The sequence below is a fragment of the Rhopalosiphum padi genome, chromosome 3, assembly GCF_020882245.1.
Source record: "Rhopalosiphum padi isolate XX-2018 chromosome 3, ASM2088224v1, whole genome shotgun sequence".
NCBI classification, from domain to species: domain Eukaryota; kingdom Metazoa; phylum Arthropoda; class Insecta; order Hemiptera; family Aphididae; genus Rhopalosiphum; species Rhopalosiphum padi.
Window position 1 is genome coordinate 77,612,305 of NC_083599.1, and position 27,771 is coordinate 77,640,075.

The window sequence follows — 27,771 nt, forward strand, 5'->3', positions numbered from 1 at the left end:
TCGTGTTTAACTGCTGAATGAGCTAAAAAATAGGCAATTGGAATCTTCCATGAAGTATAAACGCCCCTGGCCATAAATAATAAAGTAGTATTAGCAGTTTTACTTGATCTTCCAAGCCTCCCTAAATCTTCAAACCCTTCTATAAAATCAAAATCTTTAGAATATTCAAGAAGTTCTTTAATTGAAATTTCGTCAAAACAAACACTACAGACTTTATCTTTATATGTTTTAAACTCAAAACTTCTTTTTAAATGACCCAAAAATAATTTATTAAAACCTGTTAAGTACTTAGACTGGCCAATCCAACGTCAAACTGTGCTTGGACTTGGAGGAAATGGAAAAGACTTGCTATCTGTCACATCACGCGGTAGTAAATGAAAATAGTTCGACAACTAAGGTGCGGGTGGTATTTGACGCGTCCTGTAAGACGGAATCCGGTAACAGCTTAAATGATACACTATTAAAAGGGCCCGTTTTGCAGGACGAATTGTTACATACTATCTCGTTTCCGTACCTATAAGTACGTACTATCCACTGACATTGCGAAAATTTACCAGCAAATAAAAGTAGCGAAAGAGGATTGTGACTATCAGCGAATATTGTGGCGAGCTGACACAACAATGCCAATACAAATTTATCGTATCACCACATTAACCTACGGTACTGTACCCGCGTCGTTCATAGCCACGGCATGTTTAGAAAAATTAGCCGATACCGGAAATGATTACTTACGTGCACGTGAGTCCATAAAAGCGATTTTTATATGGACAACTATTTAAGCGGCGCGTCAACAAAGGAAGAAGCGATAACGTTAAAACACGAAGTTTTATCAGTGTTAAGGTACGGTTTCCCTACAGCGTCTAACGCCGAGGCCCTAGATTATGCATTTTGTGTATGACTGGTTTCCCTACTCGCGTTTGGTGTCAATTAAAAAATTTTCATTTTCCCCAACAGAGGATGACATTTTGTTATCACTCGTGGAAAATAATAAAATTATTTTTGATAGTGCTCATAAAAAGCACAAAGATAATTTTTTAAAGATAATATTTGGAAAAATATATCTGAAGAAGTAGAAAGATAAAGTATGTATTAAAATTATAATTCTCTAGTATTTATAATTTTTAGTAGTAATTTAAATACAAACTTTATGTTAATATTAATAATATTTATTATTTGTCCTGACTACATCTATTGTGGTCACCTATAGGTGATGATTGTAAAAAACGCTGGAAGAATATTCGAGACACATACATGAAGCAGAAGAAGAAACTTTCGACAGGATCAGTAGCTCCATATAAAAAAAATCATTGTACAATGAATTTATCATTTTTAGACACTGTTGAATACGAAAGAAGGCATGTTCATACTTATATTATATTCTAAAGTTGATTCATAATAATATAGTATATGTATAGCTACCCAAAAAAACTAATTAGTAACAAAAAATAATACACATTTATTATCATACAATTATTGAATTATAAATACATTTTAATTATTTTTACTTTAGTGCAATACAAATATGGACATAACTGATGCCGATACTTCAAATGCATCTACAACGGACGATATTGGACCTGAAGACGAATAAAACATGCAAAAAAATGAAGTGCAAGAACAAACAGAAAATATCATGTTCGATTTGCCACCAAGTTCATACGGAGCGAAGCGGATTCGGTCAAAAGAAGATAAAATTTCTGTTAATTTGGCCAAACGATCAAAGGATACGAAAGATACCATATTAAGCATCCAAGAATAAAATAAATTATTGGCTATAAGTATGAAAAACATGTGTGAAGAGGATGATGTTGATATATTTTTTTAAAGTATTGCAATGACGGTTAAAAAAATGCCACCGCAAGCGATCAAAGAAGCTAAACTTAGGACACTTACTTTGATTACTGAAATAGATGACAAATATTCAACTCGTCAAACACAACCTTATTAAGTACCATCAGATTATAACAATATGTACCACTGTCAACTGAGTTCACCAGCTAATTCACACGGCACCTCAACATAATCACAAGGGTTTTTGCCGTACAATTATGATGACACGTCTAATATTTAAATTCTGTATTTTTTTTTAATTTCAAATTTTTGGTTCTTAACACTATGTATAGGTACCAAGGTTACATGACCAATACTATTAGATATTTAAAATATTAAGACTTATGTTATATTAATTAATTCATTTTAATTCAATTGATTGTTGATTTTATTTAAAAATAATAAATTAACCATAAGACTGGTTTAAATTAAAATATATTTTGTTGTTATTTTCAACAAGTTATATTAATATTAATAGGTATCTATTTATATTGTATAGCTTCTTTTGATAGTTTATTCGTGATCATAATAATATTATTTGAAATAATCAAATATAAATACGTCTAAATATAAAAATGAGAATTAATTTCAAACAAAATAGTATATTTAGACATTTAGTTTATAGTATAATATTATATTACGGTTCTTTTGAACAAAAATAGATACAGAATATATGTTAATAATTAGAATCGTCTTCAATAATAAAACAAATTTTTCGTGGGCAAACACAAAAATATTTATTTTAAGTTTGTAATATAAATTACGTAATATAAGTAATATTACTGTCAAACTATGAAATGATGGAACAAAATATTCTTTAAAAATCTCTCTAACTGGCTTATTCTCAAATCAATCGAAATTGGTTGTCGAAATAATTGATTCGATTGTTATTTTGCGATCTACACTATTCTCAAAAGGTGATTGAAAATTAAAATATCAAACATGTGATTTTCTATCTAGTTTTCTACTATCGAAATGCTATCACTTAGTTGCTTATTATTCCACGAGAAAACGGTGTACGCAACAGCTGATCACGATAAATTGTTTATTAATTACGAGTGACGTTCTTTGTTCCGACGTCCGTATTCACTATACACTAGCTGCAACTGTGTAACAAAAAAATTGTTGTCCACGCTTAAAATTAAATTCCAACTATATTAATTATTCAAAGTATAAGTCTATTTAACATAATATTTAAAAATGTCGAAAAAATTCGAAGGTAAGTTGGTTTCATTTGCTAAGAAGGAAGCATTAATTTCCTTCATGCAATCTCATCTGGAACTTCAAAAAGGAAAAATTAGTTCTACATTCATAAATAAAAATTCCAAATAACTGTGGCAACAAATAAGCGATGAACAGAATTCGATTGTAGGAGCCACTAAAAATCCATCAAAATGGAAAAAAGTAATTAATCCTACTTCTCAATACCTATTCTGCAGGACCGTATTTAAAAATATCCCCTAAACATGGACCTGTCTATTCACTATTGTTATATGTGCTCATTGTACTCTAATGCAAGAGTGCAAGACAGTTTTCTAAACGCATGATGTGATCAATGTAAAAATTTGAATTTTATACTCATAATTAGGAAACGCATTTATATGCTCTAAAAAACAAGAAAAATGTTTTAATACACTCATTTTTAAAAAAAAATACTCATATAATTATTTTTAACATTGGAAAAATTTGTTTTATTATATAAATTTTTATGCTTAGGTACCTATTAATTATTATTCTTATAATTTTCATCATCTACTAGTTCTATGCACATCTGAAATACTTGATACGCCAAAACGTAATAGAATAAATAATAAAATAAACATGCCAAGTCCTGTTTCAAAAAGAAATATTTTCGCTGATACAATTATTGAAACTTCAAGAAAAAAAAATTAAACAAAATAATAAAACAGCAAAAAAAAATATTACACAATAAAATTACACATATTTCTAAATTAAAAAATAATATAAATAAATTCAAGAACCAAAACACTTTAAAAAATTTGATAAACACCCATAAATTTCCATCTCATAATTTGAGAGCGATTGGACCATCGATTGGTAAATTTTTTACCCATTCCATATTCTTGCATAAACTATATGTATGCTTCGCGTAGATGGCTATTATTACGGAGTCTATTCTCGGTCGCCGTTCATCGGCGTCTTGCGATCTGATACGATTTTACTATTGTGGACGCGTTAATTGTATTTTTGAACGGCGAACGGATAATAAAACTCCGTTTTCGTCTGGTTGGACTGTTTCGTCAAAATACTTTTTACACATTTTTTCTTTTAATGTTAGCGATGGGCTCGCCTCCATTTTTTCCAACCGCCAAAGCATTGATATTATCCTTTCCAAATGTGTGTCGTTATCCGTGCATGTCGTGTGCATTATGCTAATTGCACCTTTAGTTTTATTACTGTTTCTTTTTGAGACCGGTCCAGCTACCACCCAGCCGCCAAAACGTGTTTCCCGAAATATTGGTCCGGTAATAATCGGTCTAATCTGGCCCGGACATTATATTTCAAAGAAGTGTTTGTTCCCCAATAACAAATCTATTTTTTGTGTACGTCTAAACTCACTCTAAACGATGGGTCCGCGAGATTTATATCATTGTGAATTATGAAATTTCCTACCTCTTTAGGAGGCATACAATGTGTGATTTTTTGTATGACTAGGCAGGTCAATGTTAAATTAAAACTATTATCTCGCGACGCAATTGAAACATTTACGGTGCGCGAAACCGGTTGTGTTACGCCACCGACACACATTATCGTGTGTTGCACACTGTGCTTTTTTAATGTTACATTTAGTACCATATTTTCCGTAATTGAATTACATTGTGAGCCGGAATCTAACAACATTCGACGTTTTCACCGCGGGTATTCTGTATATGCACCACCGCTGTCGATAACAACACTTGCTTGTTAGTTTGCATGTGCACTTATTGATGACGATACCGTAGACGTATACTCTTCTTTATTTTCAATTGATTGTTTGGTATCTTGTTCTTCTTTTTTATTTAGCGCTAAATGCAACAATGTATTATGCGGCTTCGAACACTTGAAACAATATTTCCCAAAACATTTTTTTATTTTAATATTGGTAAACAAATTTTACACACTGAAAAAAAAGTATTGTTAGAAGAACCGAAATATAATATAAATAACTGTGAAATTTAGTTGCCTCAGTGACAACATTACGTTTAGTTAAGTATACAAATTGATTTTTGTTGATAATATATTGTTGAAGGAATAACATATTAAGCACTTGCAACTAAATACATTAGATTATATGTACAAAATAATTAGTTGTAGTAACATAATTAAATATTTAGCATGACACGCTATTTTGTATTAATTATAGAACATGTTTGTATTGATTCAAGGAATTTTTGTTATACTTACAAATTTACTCTTAATTCACAACTAATAATTTTGTTAATAATACTTAAATTTGTAATTGTTGGTATACAATTTTCAGTTACCGTTACAATATTTATTTTGTTAATATTACTCCCTTAACCGGTTACATATACAGAATATTTTGTTAGTTAAAATTAACTTTTGTTTGTTATAGTTACAACAATTTTAGTTAATTAAATAATCAAAATGCAGATAAATATACTAGAAAAATAATTGTATTTACATATTCATACTTGTCATATATTATATAAAAACTAATATATCAAAATAAGCAAGTACAGCAATATATATATACATAGTATGTTATGTGTTTAAAAATAAAATTCAATTTAATTAAACAAATTTTGTAATACAAATATAAATATTTTATAATTATAATTTATTATACAGATTCCTATTTCAAGTTTAACTTAATAAACCATGATATATAATATATATTAGACTAGACTTAGACATTAGTACAATGTCATAGTTTACAAATTAAAAAACAAACTACAATTTTTTTTTATCATAGAAAATAATATTAATGATAATAATTTATTTTGTAATTTGATATATTTTACGAAATTTATAAGGGATCACGAGCTGTCACATATCTTGTTCCATTTGAAACGACATTTAAAGTGTTTGGTATAGGAGATATTAACGAGTCTTGGAAAATAAAACAATTATTAAATTCATGGATTTTGACTTCATATGCATAAAATCAGTCTTGGCATGTCAGCCGTCCGTGCTACAATCCGTCTATATTCATAGTTAAACTCTATAGTTTTTTTTCATATAAAAACCAAAAAAATTGTCTCTACAAAAGCCAAACAGCAATTAACACCTCAACATAATCCAAAGGAGAAAACCGCTACAAACAAGGAATTGGTAACAATTTTAATTACATATAAATCGGGCGGCGGAACACTTAGTAGTGCCGCCTCCCATCCGCAGCAAACTTATCTAGGTACAAAGTCTACCAAATAAACGAATTTCTCTATCACAATGTCTAAAACGCCAAAAGTATCTCCAATGATAATTACCAAAACACGTATACAGAGCGTGCCAAATAGCAATAACAATTTTCCAACCGATAAAAATAATTCTACTAGTGAAACATGGACAACACAAAAAAATCAAAGGTCACCATTACTCCAATCTCCCGCAACCAAATATCAAAAAACATTCACTACGCCAAACCATTATGCTATATTTAGCACTCAAACCGTTTAAACTGATAATATGGAACATGAACCATCTGAATCACCAGAAAATAATAAGCCATCTGAATCATCAGAAAATAACTACGCCGCCCAAAAATCACCACCCTCTCATCTTCCGCCACCAATATTTATTAAATCTGTAATAAACTTCGACCAACTATGCATCAATATCAAAGAAATAATTAACCCCGAAGATCAATTTATATGTAAAAGCTCCATAAACGGTATTAAACTAACCACCAACACACCAAATGCATACAGAGCAATCATAAAAATCTTACAGGAAAGTAAAGCCGAATTCCATATTTACCAAATTAAACAAGAAAGAGCATTTAGAGTTGTAATAAGAAACCTACACCACTCTACAGATATAAATAACTTTAAAAATGAACTAGAGGATTTGGGCTTCAGAACAAGAAACATAAACAATGTAATACAAAAACAAACGAAACAAAAATTACCACTCTTCTTTATAGACCTTGAACCTACGCCTAACAATCGTGATATATTTAATATCAACTCTATCTGTTACACAAAAATAAAAATAGAAGAACCTCATGTCCGAAAAGATCTGGTGCAATGTCAAAATGTCAAGATTTAGGCCATACCAGAAAATATTGCAACCACACTCCCAAATGTGTTAAATGTGGAAATAACCACTTAAGTGAAAACTGTACAAAGTCTCAAGATCAACCACCAATATGCGCTCTCTGCGGAGGAGAACACACGGCCAACTACAGAGGATTCCCTAAGTACAAAGAACTCCAGCGATCAAACACGCAATACATCAACAAAAAAACTAATCAATCAACAACCAACCACAACAATTCTACAACATCTGTGAACAACACATCTGTGCACAATGTCACCAAGCAAAATCTTAATTCAAGTAATATAAACCATTCATATAAATCTTATGCCCAAATCACAAAAAATTGTCTCTTTCTTAGACGAACTTAAATCCCTAATTAACCCCTTAATCGCCCTACTAACTACGGTTATTAACAAGTTAATCCTTACCAAATGAATAATATTTCCAACCTATCCCAACCACTTTGTATACTCTTCTGGAATGCAAATGGTCTGATTAAACATAAAAATGAACTACAAATATCATTAGATGAAAAAAATATAAGTATCGCACTCATAACTGAAACACAACTAACTAATAATAAAATCTTCACCATCCCTGGGTATACTACCTACGTAACTAACCATCCTGATGGAACAGCTCACGCAGGTACAGGTATACTAATAAAATCAATTATTACTCACTCTATCCTTCCACAACACCAATTTGATTGCCTTCAATCAACTAATATCTCTATAATCATGAACCATATTCCTGTTACAATAGCCTCAGTTTATTCACAACCCAACAAGAAGTTAACCTACCAGGAATTCTCAACATTAATCGAATCGTTTACAAATACATACATAATGGGTGGTGATTTCAATGCCAAACACCCTTTATGGGGGTCAATTACAACTAATAATAGAGGTAGAACCTTACATAAAATAATTATTGACAAAAAATTAAATGGGTATCCCCCCTATCTCCAACCTACTGGCCAACAGATCCAAACAAAAATCGGGATTTACTGGACTTTTTTATTACCAACTTACCTAACCATATCCAATCCCATATTGAAAACTCAAATATTCTCGCATCTGACCACTCTCCAATACTTCTAACAATAAACTCTAAATCAATCTCATTGAAAAAAATTCCCACTCTAACACCTGGCCCAACAAACTGGATTGAAGTCCAACATACACTGGAAATAAAAATTAACCTATCTATATCTCTCAAATCCAGCATAGAAATTGATAATGCAATTGAATCATTCACAAAATTAATCCAAAAAGCGGCATTAGACTCATCTCCAGAACTTTCCACCACTAAGCCATATAAAATTAACCTCCCCCACCACATTCAACAACTCCTCTCGGAAAAAATACAAGTCCGTAACCGATGGCAAAGAACTAGAATGCCGAGTAACAAAAAAACACTTAATCAATTATCTAATTCCCTCAAAAACATTCTAAAAAAATACAACTCAGACAAATATCAGTCATATATTGAGTCTCTCTCAAACAATAAAAACTATCTGGAAAAGTACTAAAAAAATATTAAATCACCGTCAAATTATGCCTCCATTAAGAAATAGTGATAATTCTCTAGCCATAAACAATATTGCTAAGCCAACCTGATAAGTACATATCTAGAGGACAATTTCAAACCACACAACGATATAAACGATAACGAACACTCCCTAACTATAGAAAATATACTAAACCAACCGCTACCGACGTCCTTTCCAGCCAAACACACAACTCCATCAGAGATAACTTTTATTATTAATAAACTACCTTCCAAAAATGCTCCTGGCCATAACCTCATAACCAATCGTATCCTGAAAAACCTATCCAAAAAAGCTATACTATTCTTAACTCATATCTACAACGCTTCACTGAGACTCTCATATTTCCCCTCTTATTGGAAAAAATCAAATATAATCCCAATTCTAAAACCAAACAAACGCACTACATGCTGCACATCATATCGCCCTATTAGCCTTCTACCAACCTTCTCCAAAATACTGGAAAAAATCATCCTTAAACGAATATACCCGATTTTAATTCAAAATAATATTATTCCAAATACTCAATTTGGGTTCGAATACAAACACTCGACCACGCACCAACTACACCGATTCGTCGATGTCATAGCATCAGCCTTAGAAAAAAAACATTACTGTTCAGGGGTATTTCTTGACGTGGCTCAAGCATTTGACCGTGTCTGGCACCCCGGATTACTCTACAAACTCAGATTCTTACCAACCCCTTACTACCTAATCATTCAATCCTTCTTATACAATAGGCATTTCAGAGTCTCATGCGACGATGCTTTTTCTGAATTCCATACAATTATCGCTGGAGTTCCCCAAGGAAGCATCTTTGCTCCAACCCTCTACAATATATACACCTCAGACATCCCACACAACATTAACACTACTTTTGGAACCTTCGCAGATGATACTGGTATTATCGCCTCTGATACAAACCCTGAAACCGCATCATTCCTACTACAAACCCACCTTAACCAACTCCAAGGGTGGTTTCTAAAGTGGAGAATTAAAATAAACGAATCAAAATCATCTCACATAACTTTTGCTTTACGCCCCCGTGACTGCCCCCCCAATCTACATCAATGACAGACAAATACCGACTGAACAAACAGTAAAATATCTAGGGATGCATCTGGATAGACGTCTCACATGGACAACTCACATCAAAACAAAAAGAAAACTATTAAATCACAGACTACATCAACTGCGTCCCCTACTAAAATCCAACTTACCAATTCAGAAAAAAATACTAATATATAATATATAAATAATTTGCCCTTATTAAATACTTAATTTAACTGTTATTGGTGCTTTATAGCCAAACTCATGCAAATGTTACGTCTGTTAAAAGAGGATCTTGCAGAAATTTAGGAAATTCTATGTTTTTTTTCGTAACGCATTGACCATAAGTGAACAACAGGACCATGTTTTTTTTATCATAATGGGATAATGAATAAGAAAATGAAATTTTGGTTCAAGCACATTTTTACTGAACTTTAAATAAAGTTCATTCGTTTCTCCTATTTTCCGGTCCATAATCAAAAGCAAATATCCTGTTATTTAATACTTTTAAAGAAAAAAGTTTCAAATCTTTTATGTAGTTTGTTAAAATAAAACTCATAATGTATTTACCACAGCCTTCTAACAAATCATGCATAATATCTATACCCACTTGATCAAATAAACTTAAATCTGTAACATTGAACCAAATACATTCTTCTTTTAATCCTGTTGCAGACAAATCATTTTTTTTAAATCATTAAAATACTGTTCGTTACTTCTCAAAAAAGATTTGTCTTCATAACATTTAACTTTCATATCTGATTTTCCCATGGTACAAATTCTACAACAAAAATAAGAGGAAAAGCTTTCCATAACCAGTGATTGAATGTATCCCAAGATTATCCCCCAAAATAAGTCCCAACTCAAAATATAAATTGCCTGTGAAAGATGGAATATCTATATAAACACAATTTTCCATTAGAAAATTAAATTCATCAATTATAGGTTTTAATTATTTTATTTCTAAATTGAACTCTATCAGAGGAATGAAAAAGTAAGACCAAGAAAATGTTTGACAAAGATGTTGAACGATAAGGTTGTATGCACGGAATTAATGCATATACTGCGCCTAATTTATGAATACCCGAATGGCTACCAAGAACATTTCCACTTTTATAATCATCAAAGAACATGAAAAGTGGGAGCACGAATCGTCCTTCATGTTTCTTCATTCTGCTTTTCCAGTAGGTGCCATGTATAAAATTACTTAAAATCCCACTTTCATTTTTTAAACTACACATAATATAATCTAGTGTTTCAGTTAACATGTTTTCAAGCGAAAACATTTTTTTAACACAATTCTAAGTGGAATAAATTGTTCAGTGCAATTGGAAGGTTTTGAAACTGAGATACCACTTTTCATAACAGTGTTTAACCTTTGACCGACTACCTTTTCTTCGGGTTTGATAAATGAACCTTGTTCAGCATAATAAGAGAAACGTTTGTGTTCAGTTTTAAAATTAGTAAATGAATTTTCAATCATATCGAAAATGTTGGTAAAAATACTAAGACATTCCTCAGAAATTTTTTAAATATCATTTGTTGAACATATGTTTTTAAACAAACAACAATACCCTCGGTGAAAACTGTTTCCATACCATCAACCACAATTTGAACAACATTTCTTGATATAATATAATTAGCATATAAAATTGAATGAAAATTACTTATTGTTTTATTCAAAATTTCACTTGGTTCAACAAATTGTTTGTTATTCAAATCTTCAGCCAGCAGAATCAAAAACGAATTAAATATAGGTGTAGATTCAAAATTCGAAATAGATTGATTTTCAAATAATGGTTGAAAAGCGGAAAGCTGTACGAAATCATTTGAGTGTTTTGCTAAATGCTTACGAATAGAATTTTATAAGTAAAATGACCTTGTACATTCCATTTCATTACATTAATAAAAGTTAAATTCATGATTGAAGTGTTGAATATAAAAATGTTTAAAACGATTTTTGATGTTATTAAAATCTTTTTTACATAAAAAACACTTGGGCATTTTTGTATAATGTGATAAGACTATTTAATTACAGTTTTAATATTGATAAATTATTTTTTTAACAAATAAAGATAAGAATTATATTGAAATACAATTTTAAATAATAATAAGTACAATATTACATAGATATTCTTACGTCGGAAAGAAAAGCATTAACAGCTGTTAAGTTTTTGTCAAATTGAGTTTCTAATTTGAATAAAGTGCCAAATCGCTTCACACTCAACTGGATATTCTGCATTAAAAGTTATCATTATTTTAAAGCAACAATCTACTGAATCAGTTATGGAATTTAGTTGATAAAATTTATCATCAACAATAACAAAATAGTTTAAAATATTGTTTAGAGAAGGACCAACTATTATAATGAATGGTTGCAAAGTATGACCCAAACCGATAAATTTATTTCTTCTACCGGTTGTTTCCTGAACTTCAGCGTTGCTTTTAACATATGTAATAAATCCATCTCTCACTTCCAGCAGCAAAAAAGTTTATGGAAATATGATCAATATTGGAAAAAAGATAAATGATGTATTTGAAATTAATATACCAATGACTACATTGACTGAAAAGGAAATGCCTTTGTCTTAAATGTAATTTTGTAATACCTAATCCATCATTTGTTCCAATTTTTTTTCATAACTTAACATACGATAGTCACTTTATAATTCGAGAACTTGGTTGTGATAATAATGATATCCATGTTATTCAGAATTCATCGGAAAAATATATATCCTTAAGCAAAGAAATTGCTCCCAGATTTAGTATAAAGTTTGTTGACACATTCCGTTTTATGGCCTCCTCATTAAGCGAACTTCCAAAAAATTTGTCTAAAGATAAATCAAGGTTTAGAGAAACTCTAAAAATATTTTCTAATAAAAAATTAGATTTAGTCACACGAAAAGGGGTTTTTTCTTATAAATATATTGATAGTTGGAGTAAATTAAATGAAACTCGTTTGCCTCCGAAATCTGTACTTTATAACTCTTTAAAAGATGAAGAAATTAATGATGATGATTATTCTCATGCTAAAAAAATATGGAGAGTATTTGATTTAAAAACTTTGAGTGAATATAGCGACCTTTACTTGAAAACTGATGTATTTGAAAATTTTAGAGATTTATGTTTATCTACTCTTAAACTAGATCCTGCTCATTATATGACTGCTCCAGGATTTGCTTTTGATTGTATGCTTAAATATACTAAGGTTAAATTAGAAAGATTAAAAGACTTTAACATGCTTTTGTATTTCGAAAATTCGATCCGAGGTGGAATAACTCAATCAACTAAAAGATATGCTAAAGCGAACATACCAAACATTAAAGGTTTGAACTATAATCCGAATAAACCAATTACATGGTTAACGTATCTCGATTGCGTGAATTTATATGGAAAGTCGATGTTAACTGAACTACCTTTTAAAGATTTTGAATGGGTTGATGACTTGGATATAGATGTTACAAAAATTCCAAACGATTCAAAAGTTGGTTATACATTAGAAGTCGATATTGATTACCCTAAATATTTACATAAAAAACATAACGATTTTCCATTTTTACCTTTAAACGAATGTCCTCCAAATTCAAAAGTTAAAAAATTAATTACTACGTTATCACCGAAAAAAAATTATATTATACACTATAAAAATTTAAAACAAGCAATTGCTAATGGACTTAAATTAAAAAAAATTCATCGAGCTATCCGATTTTCACAAAGTAAATGGATGGCCCCATATATTGAACTCTGTACAAATATGAGAGTAAAAGCTAAAAACAACTTTGAAAAAAATTTTTGGAAGTTATTAATTAATAGTGTTTTTGGTAAATGTATGGAAAATGTGCGTGCTAGAATTTCTTTAAAGTTGGTTTCGTCAACTAGAAAAGCAAGTAAATTAATGATGAAAACTAACTTTAAAGATAGAACTATATACTCTGAAAATCTTATGGCTATTCATCAACATAAGGAAACTATTAAATTTGATAAAGCAATTTATGTAGGATTCGCAATTTTAGATGTTTCAAAAACATTTATGTATGATTTTCATTATAATGTAATGAAAAAAAAATATGGTAACAAAATAAATTCTTTATACTCGGATACAGATTCTATGGTATATGCTATTCGAACACACAATTTTTTTAATGATATAAGATGTGATTTATCACCGTTTTTTGATACATCAAATTATCCTATCGATCATTATTGTTTTAGTGAAATTTATAAAAATCAGCCTGGTTATTTCAAAGATGAAATGGGTGGAAAAATTTTAAAAGAATTTGTTTCATTAAGACCGAAATTATACGCTTACAGAACTGTGGACGACATTGAGGTAAAAAAAGCTAAAGGTGTGAAAAAATATGTAATTGAAAAACATATGCAATTTAGACATTATAAAGAAATATTAAATGCATATATAAACCATAAAAATGTTGATGATAAACAAACATGTAGAAACATGAATTTTATTCAATCGAATAAACATATCGTCCATTCTAAAACAATGAATAAACTTGTATTAAGTGCTAACGATGATAAACGTTATATAATGAATGATGGGATTAAGACACTAGCGTATGGACATTACAAAATTAAAAAATAATAATAATAATAAATAAAAAAATAAATTACATACATTAAAAAAAATCTTTATTTTAAAATATCTGCTGACGATATCCACGAATTATGACTTGAATCGAAACCCATCCATTTAACAAGCATTTTATCTTTAACTTTTTTTATAATACGCTCAATTAAAAAGGTGTTCGGGAAATCAGTTAATTTAATTTCTTGTTCATAAAAACCTCCTAGAATTATATTATTTGATTCATCCTTTAGTTGATAAGTTATCGGGTTTGTATGTAAAACTTTTGTTATTGTAAAAATTTCCGTTGTCCAATTCGGTGTATATCCTTTACTAAATATATGTTTGTACTTTGATATTTTTACTTTATCATTAATTTTAAGTTTTGGTTTATGAAATGTTTTATTATCTATTTGTACATTTGATTTAATTCTACTTGTATTCATTCGAGCTTCATACGGTATACGAAAAAACGTGTACGAAGACTCTGAAATAGCTTTGTTATGTTTACAAACGTTCAATTCGTTTCCAAACATAAATTCTTCTAATAACAAATTTGCGATACAAGTAATAGACGAGTATAATAATAATAATAATGAAAATATATGTTATATTGCATTAAAAACGGGATGTTACGAAATTGCAGATATTGACCGTCAAATTAAGAAGCAAATAAATTCTTACAATGAAGAAAATGGTACAAAAATAACATTCGATATTTCAGTTAACCATAATGATTTTAGATCATACATAAGATGTAATGGTATAATTATGTTTAATATGGTTAATGGGGTAGCACCTATATTAGGATTTGAAAAACGAGACTATCCTCTGGAGTATGCATCGATCGGAAAAAGCTGTAATAACATAATAAGTACCAATAAGAACTTTAATTTTTAAACTAAATTTACATGACATTTTTTTTCTCAAATAAGTAAACTGTTTAATATGCAAAATACATAGTTGCATACCATATTTATACATATAAATTTATTATGTATAGTTTTATATAATTATAAATATAACAATATGAGTTTTTAATTTAATTATAACAACATCCAAGTCCAAATCATGACTTCAAACAAAATAAATATTTTAAGTATGTCTTATTGCATCAGTAAAAAAATGTCCATAATATATTCTGAGTGGAGAATTATTGTTGTCATTTAGTTGATTTTAGTATATTAAAATAATCTAGCCACTAAGACTAAGATATATGTATGGTAAACTAAATTTAAAATCAATGTATGTGAAGATTTTTGAAATGTGTATAATTTTGTTATCAAGACAAATTATTGTTGTCATTTAGTAGGTAGGTAGGTACATTTTAGTATAAAATAAGCGACCCTGCGACCCATTGAGATATGCATCATACTAGTATGGAAGGCGTTCAAAATCCCGACAATGATAATCCCGAATGTCAAAAACCCGACAGTTCAAAATACCGACCATTTGAAATATCGACAAAATAAAATAATTTTATCTTATCTTATAAAAGTTTAATTTAGTACCTATATTATCTAAAACGCTCAATTATTTGTCCCGAGTCTCAGTGAATGATTGAACATTTCAAATGAACAAACGTATTTTTGCGTGTTAATTGTATAGTACCTTTGTTTTAAATATAAATTAGGAGTTTTTTTATTATGAGTGAAATATGTCAAATTATCCCATCTCAAAAAGGAAATGCCAAAATATGTGTCAAGGGATATTTAATGACAAAAGACAAGAACCGAGAGGACATATATTATTGGTGCTGTGAAAAAAGAAAATGAATGGCCTGCACAGGTAAGTTATTTCATTAACCGGAAAGACAAATTAATTGTTTATAGATTTTATAACGATTTTAGATAATTTGTTGTAATTTAAAAATATTATTCGTGGGTAAAATAAACTAGCAACTAAGGTGTATATGGTAAACTAAATTTAAATCAAATTCATTATTTTTGAAAGACTATCAATTTTAAAACTCATAATTTAATTTTAATGAATGTGAAGATATTTGAAATATGTACAATTTTGATATCAAGACACATTATTATCGTCATTTAGTACATTTTAGTATAAAATAAATGACCCATCAAGATATGTATGGCAAACTAAATTATTAGTTTGCTATATTTATTACACTATTAAATGTGACCAATATTTAAACAAATTACTTAAAAATTATGTTTAAGTATCCATATAAACAAATTAGTTAAAAATAGTTACTTCTGTGTGAATAACATTATAAAATATAAGTGCTAGTCTTTAAAAGTTATATCAATATAGGTACTAATTGTTTACAACACTCGCAATATTTTAATTTATTAGCTACAAGTAATATTACCTATGTGTATATTTATATTAAACTTGATTGATAAATTAACTTACAGAATTTTGGTTCATGCCAGAGGTTATCTAGTTCAATCAAATAATAAATCATAATATAGGTATTTACTATTTTGCTACATTTATTACAACATTATAAATGCGATCTATGTTTGGACAAATTAGTAAAAAAATAATGATAAGGCTCATAATATGCTCAAAATCGTGGCCTTTGTATGAATAACCTTATAAAATGAAATTGCAAGACTTTAAAAATTTATAAATTCTATAATTTTATTAACACAGACCAACAAAAAAACCATACATGCAAATATTTATTAGTATAATTAAACTTTGCTTTATTATAATTAGTTACCATACATTTCAATAAAATTTTGTCTTAAAATGATTGAAGAAAATGGATTATATCCAATAATATTTTAAATTTAAATCAATGGGCTAAATACAAATTAAAAAACACAGAATACACATTGAATTGTGATGAAAAAACTAATTTAAAATTTGAAGTCTTAGATAGGTACAAACGACCTGTAAATATGTATAAAAAATTAACTAATGATGGTGATGAACAAAAATATAATTTCCTTATGACCCAAGCAAGAAATATAAATTACCTTCAAAGTATAAATAGATAAATTAAACAAATTATCGAAATTACGTTCTCCGATGTCAGTTTAAAACAAATGCAAATAATTCCAGATAATAACAATCAGATGACAAAAATTCCCACATTTTTCATAAAAATAAAAATGTACCATCAAAGATTGCAATATCAATAAGGACAATATAATTTAATGAAAAAAATATGTGACATTTACAGTCTTAGGTACCTACCTACAATGACTTTTAGAGTAGTTAAACATTTAATAACATTAAATTATAATGAAAAGGCTAATTTCAAATTTGAAGTCTTAGATAGGTACAAATGTACTATGAATTATATATGAATATTAACTAATGATGGTGATGAACAAAAATATAATTTTTAATTTTTCAATGATCCAAAAAAGAGATATAAAGTACCTTTAGGGTGGGTTGCATAAAGACTAGTCTGTAAATGTTTTAACGGATCTATAACTTATTCATTCGTTAACGTTTTAATGGCTCGTTAAAAAAAATGAGTTGCATAAAAGATTTGTATTTTATTGATAACCATGGTTACCAAATAAATTATACCACATTTAATTTAATTACAATGATTACTGATTATATTATCAAATGTAAATTAATAATTATTTTAAAAAGATATTCAAAATTTCAAATTAATCTTTTTTCGTCCTAATTGTATGCTAATATTTATCGTTGTACAATATTATATTAAACGGCACATTGGTTTAATCGTTGATGATGGCTACCAAACGTTTGAGAAATAAAAACTCCACTGAAAGAGAAAAGGCAATGTTAATGGAATTAATAATTCCCCATAAGAATGTCATCGAAAATATTAAGGTATGTGTTTGACAGGCAACCTTAATAGTTAATTATAAATTACAATATGTTAGGCATAGTAAAAATTAATATGCATTTTAGACTGATTCAATTAACATAAGAAGAAAAACCGAGTCGTGGGAGTATATAACTAATCAGTACAATAATAATGATCCAGAAACTGGAAATAGAACAGTTGCACAATTAGAAAATGTGTATGATATGGCAAAAAGACGAGCTAAAAAGGAACTGAGTTATGATAAAGTAAATTGTTGTTTTATAAAAATCATTGAATTTTAAATTATACTTAAGATAACCACAATTGTTTTAATCTTAGGTTTCAATGTATAAAAGTATGAAAGGCATCACTGATGATGAACAATCAGTTATTTTAGACTTAGTACAATCATACCATTCAGAAATAGTAAGCTTGATTATATAAATTATTGTCATTTATTAGTAATAGATACAGTTGGGTGGTCACCATTTAAAGAATAAATACATTATGTAAATAAAAAAAAATAAGTTATAAATATCTACTAAACACTTTGGTAATTTATAAAAAAAACTTTAATCCAGTTATAAATATATAAATAAATTGAGCTACTTTTTAACAATATTATGAAAATAATAATCAACACTTGGTAATATTTAGGAGATAATAAAATAACTACTTACATAAAAAAATATTATTCTGGATCCATCATTACTCTTAAATAAGCTTTAAAATAATGTAAAGCAGATTGTTTATAATGTTTCATTGTTTACTTAGTTGAATAGTCGTCCGTATCAACTAGATGAAGCATGGTTAAATATTACAGAAACGTACAATGTTCATCAGACATCTGGCATTAAAACAATCGATGAAATTAAGCAAATTTTTGAACATTTAAACAAAACAGCGAAAAAAGAAAATAAAAACGATAAAGTATTACTTAATTACTTAATTACTTAATTTGGTTAGCAAATAGTAATATTTAAAATAAAATTATAATTATGGTGTTTAATAAATGCAGGTTGAAAGATATAAAACTGGGGGTGGAAAGTACTCAAAAACTTTGTCAGATGTGAGTGAACAGGTTTTGGGATTTATAGGTGACCGAATAGAACCTCTCGTGAATCCATATGACGATGATTTTAGCTATACAGGTTTAGTATTAGCTATTATTTTAATTTAAAAATAAATATTAATATTAATATTTTTTTTATAATATTTTTTTTTTTTTTTATTTTTTATTTTTTTTATTTTTATTTTTTATTTTTATTTTTTTTTATTTTTATTTTTATTTAATTTTTTTTTTTATTTTTATTTATTTTAAATATAACTTTTGTGTTTTGTTAAACAATTAATTCTAGACCTAATGGAAAACCATAAAAATAATGCCAAAAATATTCTGGAGGATAGTGCTAATATGGATAATGTAGAAATTGTTACTTTCGACAATGAAATGGAAGAGTTTAATGTTTCTTTTGACGATTTAACGTATGCTGGTACTAAAAAAATCAACTGGGGTAAGAAATCATATGATAGTTATAATATAAACATAGATATTAGATTTGTCTATGTTAATTTATAAATTATCCTTGAGATAAGATTTAATCAAATGAAAAATGTGAGACAGTAACATCAAATGCAAATGCTATGCCAAAATCACAACCATCATACACAATTATTTCAGATCCAACTTATAGTACCTCATCAGCAAAAAAAAATAGCAAAAATGTAACTATTCCTAAAGGACATTCTCAAAAAACTGTTTGTGAAGGATTACAAGAATTAACAAAAAAAAGAACTAATAAAGTCGAAGCTAAAAATGAGTTTTTGTCTGAGTTGCAAGATATAAAAATAAAAAAAGCAAAATTAGAACTTCAAGCAGCCGAAATAACAATTAATATATTAAATACCGAACTTGAAACTAAAAAAATGGAAATGGATTCAAAAAAAAAAAACAACTACAACTCTAAGAAGATATTTTGCATCTAGAAAAACAAAAATTTGCAAACAACTAATTATTTTATAATATATATTAAGAAATGTAATAATATGTGTTTCAAGGGTTAACATTTTAAACAGGAAGTTTATTATGTATATTTATATATTTTATAAAATTACCATCTCTAATGAGAAAATTAAGACTGGTATTACATATTAGGGTTCATTAATTATTATAATTTTATATATTTTTTATGTTTTAAAGTTTAGAAATAATTTTTTTTTGTTATATTGTCTTTAAATATAAAAAAAAAGATTATTGTTATAACAAGGAAATGTTGTAATTCAGTTATTAATTAATAAAAAAAAATACATAAATATTATTTATATTACTTTCTTGATTTTTGATCAAGTAAATATCGTAATTGAAATGAATTTGATAAGAATTTGTGTTAAATAGAAAAATGATAAAAATATAACTCAGTTGTAATGAGTAGGTGTATAAAGGTGGATAATTAAGCTAGCTTTAACATCAAATATTAATTAGAGAGATCCGATATCACACATAAGCAGTATAACAATATGAATCCACAAAAACGTCAGCGTGAACAGTCCCAAAATTTCTATTTTTTAACTTTTCTCCAAAACTATTATAGCTAAAAAGTAGGTTGATAGCTCATTAAAAAGGGATTATCAAGTAGAAACAAAATGTGAGATTAAAAATTTTCAAAAAAATTATTTAATATTTCACGGTTAAAAGTGTTTTTTAATATTCTTTTTATTCATGAAAATACAGTATCAATTTATTGTTCTGCGTTTTATGTTGCCAGTTTGAGGAACAAGAATGACAGGAACTTGTTGACGCAAATCATCAATTAAAAGAGTTTCATCTACAGGTAGATGGTCATTTGATTTGATAAGCATATTATCTAATTCAATTTTTTGTAAAAATGCGGGACCGATCGGATCCGGACTCAGTGGTACCGACGGCCGTGACACTCCACTCCGCCTTAAAGTGACACGTTGCCGACAAGCTTGTACGAAGCGTCGCATGTACGTAACCACACGTAACATGCGGTCAAAATTAGAAAATCGTGTGAACCACTCCTCTACCCTGTCATCGACAAGCGCAGCACACGACACGACCCGTAACTCGGATACTTCACACACAGGCAACAGTAGACTACAGTTATCCCACTCCGACGGCTCGCTGTATGCGGTCGGAGGGCCGCGCCAATATAAATCCAGCTGTGCGAGCGCCATCGGCGTTACGCCACGAGAAGCGCTATCCGCGGGATTTTCTGCCGACACAATGTGTTGCCAGGGACAATTAGGTAATAATAGATGGATTTGATGTATCCGATTTGATACATATACTTTAAATGATTCGTGGGGGACTGTTAACCACGACAGCACGATGGTCGAATCTGACCAGGCCCGTAAACCGACGATGTCAAGTTGTGGTGCTAATATATTTTTAATACGGTTTAACCAACGTGCTAATAATAGCGCGGCGTTCAGCTCTAGACGTGGGACGGTCAATGATTTCGTCGGAGCTAATTTGGTCTTAGTACCAATTAAAAAGACGGACCGATCGGTCTCAGCGTTTAGCATGCGTATATATACAACGGCCGCATAACCGGTTTGCGATGCGTCGCAAAATCCTAGTAGATAGCACGGCGCGCCTTGGTGTGCGTTGATATGTCGCGGTACACGGATATTTTATAGGGACGGTAATTCCGAAACAAACGCAGTCCAATCGGCATGAATATCGGCCGGTAGTGGATCGTCCCACGCGATGTTATTTCGCCACGTCCGCTGCATTATGGATTGCCAGAAACACTACGGGACCAAAAACACCTAACGGGTCGAAAATGCGTGCGACAAGAGATAAGATTCCGCGTTTTGTAAAAACGGGTGACGGTTCGAGACTTAGGGCACAACAGAAATAATCACTGTCAGGGTGCCAAGCTAGGCCTAAAACTTTAGTGCCGTAACCGTCGTCATCCCCGAACGTCATAGGTGCGCCCACGCAATCGGCGGCTGGTACAGCCTGCAACACGGCCCGCGTGTTTGACGCCCACTTTTTAAGTTCTAGCCCCGACTTACCCAAAACTGAAATTAAATCCGACTGAAGTTTCAGTACGTCGGGTATCGTATCGGCCCCGTCACAAATATCGTCGACGTAAGTTTGATATTCGAGCGCGTTACGTACCCGGTCAAACCCGTCGCAGTCGGTAGACGCAATTACTTTAAGAACGCGTAATGCGAGATACGGGGCACAGTTAACGCCGTACGTGACGGTGTGTAGCTCATACTCACGCAATTCATCGTGAGGCGATGCGCGCCACAACACATGTTGGAACTTTCGATACTTGGGTAGAATTAAGATTTGTCGGTACATCTTACAGATGCCCGTGGTAAAGGTGTACTTATGTACGCGAAAACGTGTCAAGACGTCCACAATGTCCTGCTGCAATTTAGGACCAGACCACAAACATTCATTTAACGACTTTCCGCGGAAGCCCCGGGCTGACGCGTCAAACACAACTCGAATTTTATTAAGATCAACTTCCGGGCGATAGACAGCATGATGAGGGATTATATATCGCCCCGGAGATGTTGTCACCGACATATGTCCTAACGCGATATACTCGGACATAAACTTTACATACAATGATTTCAACAATGGATTCGCGGACAATTTGCGCTCAAGCGCTTCGAAACGCCGCACGGCTACCTCGCGAGACCCCACGTATGTGTCTGCCGGTCCACGAAATGGTAATGGGACCGCAAAGCGACCCGATGGCATGCGCGTCATTTCATCGCGAAATATTTGTTCACAACACCCTTCATTTGTGAACGTGACGGGCGCTATTTCGGGTTCCTCGACGTGCCAAAAGCGCTCCATTATCCCCTCAATAGACGCGGTCATACAGATAGGTAACGACTGATAAGAATAGCTAACCGGGTCAACGACCGGACCGATAAGTATCCAGCCAAACACCGAACTAAATGCTGTCGGTAATGTGTCGTCGATCGACACTTTCCGCCCGTCCATTATAGACCCGTATACGTCCCCTCCTAATAATAAGTCAATGGGCGAAGTTAAATAAAATGATGGATCCGCGAGTGCTAGGTTAGAATACCGGTCTTTCACACACGCGGCTAACGATTTTTGCGGTAAGTCGCTTGTTATGGTAGGCAACACCCAAGCCTGAACAGGCAGCACCGGATCGGACGCAAACCTAGGTTGCACTATACATTCTACACGCCCTTGAACTTCGGCGACAGTTGTTCCAGACAAACCGCTTATCGGTGCCGTCCAACGCGCCGGTTTCAATCCTAATCGCTTAACACACGCGGCAGTGATTATGCTAACTTGCGACGCGCTATCAACCAGCGCCCGCATTGTTTGCACCGCGCCGGACCTATCCCGTATATGCACGAGCGTGGTACCCAAAATAATGGCATTAGATGTATGGGGGGACGGGGGCCTCACCACAGACGCACACACAGACGAATCGACCCGTACCGGCGGTTCCTCCTCACCCTCTCGCTCGTCGGACGGTAAATGTAGAAGTGTGTGATGTTTACGCGAACATTCTTGGCAATTAGGTTTTACCTTGCATTTCGGGACCCAGTGACCAACGCTCAAACAATTAAAACAAACGCGATTCTCTCGCGCCCACCGCGTTCGGTTTCCGGCCGCCCATGACTTAAATCTCATACACGCGGTTAACGAATGTGCACCGGCACAACACGGACAATTTCCGTCTTCTTTCGCTGTCACAAATGAAACCGGACGGGACCCTTTTGATTTCCCGTAGTGATCCCCATTCTTACGGAACGTACTTGGTGGCTTTTCCACCTTAACATGCGCGGCCATGTTACGAATTGTTCCCGCGTTAGCGACGTTCTCCAATATAGACACGCGTGCGCGAACGAATTTTAATAAATCAACTATAGACGGATAATCTGTCGAGCTACCTGACTCGAATAATTTGCGTGTAGCAACAGGTAAACATCTAAAAACAATTGTAAATAAAATGAAGGACCCCAAATTCGGTACTTTTAGTGCTTCCAATAGCGAAATACTTTCGTTAACTGTACCTACAAAATTATTAAGATCCTGCAACGACTCCTGCGACATGGTCGGCGCGCTTAGCAATCGATCAAGTAACGACGTGGTGACTAGTCGTGGTCGATAAAATCGCTCGGACAGGAGGGACAATGCAAGAACATAATTGTCCCCGGATACCGGAACACCACGTATTGCGTCAGCTGCTTCACCCGTAAGACACCTGATTAAATAATACATCTTATCAATGTTGGAAAGCTCGAGTCGCGCGTCTACTTGTTCTTTAAATCTATCGCGGAAAGTGGGCCACAAACGGAAATCCCCGTCGAACTCGGGGAGCGGAATTGCCGGTAGTCGTGATAACGGATTTTGGTCACTTTCCTGAGGAGAATTGGACGATCCTAACTTAGCATGAAGGTACGACATGTCGATAGCCTCAACACCCTTAGGAACTAATTTCGCCGCCGCGACCTTGCAATCACTAATACATTTACGGATTTCAGCTGTCAAACCGATATCATACTCGGACAATCTATCTAACTCGGTTAAGCCGTCTAACACCGCATCATCTTCAAGCCTAAACTGCGTCCACAAAGAATCTAAATCGGCGGTTAAATGTGTAAATGTCGGACCTAGGTCGGGTTCATCTACAACTCGTAACGCTAGCTCATGCACGGCCTTAATCTGTGCTATTACATTCGAACGCCTGAGTTTAACGCGCTCTAAACGCCGAGCGCCGCGCACGCTGTCATTATCCGTCCCGCTAGCCATGATAAAAATAAAAGCAATAACCACACTATTTTCGGTAAGGATAATAAATATAAAATAACTAACCTTTTAACCAAAGCACTATGCGCCCACGTGAGCCACGCAAGACCACGGCAACCAACACCACCGAACCAACACAAAACGCTGCTGAACCTCCCTATAAGGTCAGAACCACGCTCTGCTACCAAATGTATTCGCCGATGCCGATCCTACGATTACGGCGGTTGTCGGCAACGACTTGCGAATTATGTTGAGGACGGGAGCGGGAGGGGTTACCCACACAAGTGTACAAAAGTATAAGATTGTAATTTTTAAGATATTACGATCGGTGACCGTTTGGTATAATATATATATATAAATTATTATAATATGCGGGCGCCCAAAACATTAACAAAATGTGAAATATAAATATAATTTAATCAAGAGTACAACGACCTCACTTGCCGTAACGTATAAAAAAAAATATATAATAATAAAGTTTGAAATATTTGAATACAAAGGTCGCAACAACAATTACAACTAAGATTGACGGTTGCCAATTATTTGGCCACTGACAACGAGTGGGCAAAATATAAAAAAATGTATGAAATAACCTGAAGGCGACAGCAATGATGGCCAAGGTGACAATGTGGAAGGACAGCCGCGGGTAATGTAGATCCTCTTGAATATGTCAAGGTTTAGTAGATGAGTCAACCCGATCACGGTGACATCAATCACACCTCGTGTTCACACGAGGGTTTTTTTTGCAACACGCAAAGACGGTGAACGAGCACGACGTTGTGCTCAGTTCGACCATTGGCAAAAGACAAAATAGAATCGTGGAAGCCTGGCTGGCCGTCGGCTGGCGAAAAATGTCACCGGATAGTGGAGAGGGTAGCTTTGTCGGACACTTTATCTCCTTGCCGGACATCTTATCTCTACCACATCTGTGCTAACCCGAGCATATAAAAATAGGTGACCAGAAAAACCGTTCCGCGATCGAACACCCCGTTTCGATTAAATACTAACATCAGCCAATACACTCGTTAATATTATATATTATTATTAAATATAATACACGTGATTAAATTTGCAACGTATCGTGTTAAAAAAATTAAATATTACATACAATCCCATGTATTTTATTAGGTAGATATTATATAAAACATTAGAAATATAATTTATTTAATTATTTAATGTTTATTACATAATCGGTGTAACAATAATTTGTGTACAGATGAGGAGAGTATGAGTTTTACACATATAATACACTTATAACAATCATGTTTGTAACGTTTAAGTCCACCAGAACATTGTCGACGTACAATTATTATGATAAAAAAAAAAAAAATATAAGTAATATCATTTATGTTTAAAATTATTTTACCATTATTGTAATGTATTCGATTCTTTTTTTTTTAATAATTTTAATTATATTTGATACCTACTCACATTTTTTTCATAGTACATACACAAACACACGCACAAATATATTTATACGATTTCCTACTTATATATTGTGGACGTATATTAAATTATATGTATATAGTTAAACCTATTAATATCGTTAAACGTGACGTGTTTTTAAATATTTTATTATTATGTATGTATAACAGACTTAACTATAACGTACAAAAAACGAAATATGTGTGATATATAATAAAGTCGTAGGAAATTTACCGACGAATAAACCTTCCGTTATATCAGTACACCGCTATCGACAGATCACTGGACTCTCGACGACGGCAATGAGTACACGCGTAAAATAAAATCGTACGTAAAACCAATACAATGAGGTTATTTATTATTAAGTCATAATAATTCAACGATCTATGACGGAAAAAATAAAATGTCGAAATTTTAAAATATAAAATCGCGTAATAAAAAAAATCGAAAAAAAGCGCAAAAAATGTGGGCGGCCGTGTCAATCAAAGCGCCGCAGGAAATACCGCCGGAGCGGGATTCGTTCTCGTAACACCTGCCTAATCCTACGTCCTATCCTAACGCCTAAACCTATCGACTACAGTCCGAGTTGAAGACCGACGTCGAATCTCGAGCACTTGAGCCGTTTCCGAGCCGCGACGAATCGGGCGTCTAGCACCGTTTTTTACCCACGAAATCCGTACGATTCGACTCTAAACGCGTTTTTTTATTTGTTCGCGACATCGTAATGTTTTCAATCACATTTAGCATAACATATATATTTTATTTTATCCAAAGAATTAATTCCAACGTCATATTAAAAAAAAAAAATTATATATAAATCATACAACGTATTACAATACGTGATATGCGTATTAGCACGCAAAAATCGTAATCGAGAGATCGGTCAACGCGATCGCGACCCCGAGAAAACGAACTAAAACGACGCGGTAAAAACATCGCGGGACGGCGGTGTGATAAGAGCGGGCTTCGAGATAACGGCGGAAGGGCGATAAGAATTGTAATTTTCCGATTGGCTCTCCGCTAAAGTACCGGCAGCGCTCAAGAGGACAAAAGAAGAACTCGTTCACGTTTTATTATATTAGATTATATTTTATAGTATTTAAATAACATATGTAATATACACCATGCAGTGTATATACATTGATATATTGAATATGTAACACTTGACACTTCACCGGAGAAAATACGAGTAAATATTTTTAAATCGTCTGCAAAAAACAGAATTTGGCATTTTTTAAGAACAAGTGATAGTCCGTTTATAAATAAATTGAATAGTATGGGCGATAAGTGACCACCTTGGGGAATACCAGATGGGACCAGGACCGTCTCTGAGTAGAAGCCATGCACTTGGGTGAACTGAGACCTGTTTGTGAGATAAGATTTAAACCAGGATAACAATGGATGACTAAACCCTAATTTACCCAATATAATAATCAATAATTCATGATCGACACGGTCGAAAGCTTTCGCAAAATCGGTATAAATTACATCAACTTGACAATTATGATTAAAAGCGTTGAGTATGAAATTTTGCAGCGATAAGTTACAAGTTAAGGTGGATCTCC

At 32.0% G+C, this 27,771-nt stretch overlaps 2 protein-coding genes and 1 pseudogene across 2 annotated transcripts; 2 read left to right on the forward strand and 1 right to left on the reverse strand.

The window, feature by feature from the left end:
- The first annotated feature begins 881 nt into the window (after positions 1-881).
- LOC132925783 (uncharacterized) lies at positions 882-1,948 on the forward strand (annotated as a pseudogene).
- A 16,021-nt stretch (positions 1,949-17,969) lies between these two features.
- Positions 17,970-19,983, forward strand: LOC132925784 (uncharacterized). The gene is made up of 7 exons (XM_060990147.1): positions 17,970-18,020; positions 18,102-18,263; positions 18,337-18,423; positions 18,772-18,927; positions 19,016-19,148; positions 19,356-19,564; positions 19,618-19,983. The coding sequence occupies exons 1-7, from the start codon at positions 17,970-17,972 to the stop codon at positions 19,981-19,983; spliced, it is 1,164 nt and encodes a 387-aa protein (XP_060846130.1).
- A 1,750-nt stretch (positions 19,984-21,733) lies between these two features.
- LOC132925785 (uncharacterized) lies at positions 21,734-24,784 on the reverse strand. The gene has a single exon (XM_060990149.1). It carries the CDS (start codon positions 24,782-24,784, stop codon positions 21,734-21,736), a length of 3,051 nt encoding a protein of 1,016 aa, XP_060846132.1.
- Positions 24,785-27,771: the final 2,987 nt, after the last annotated feature.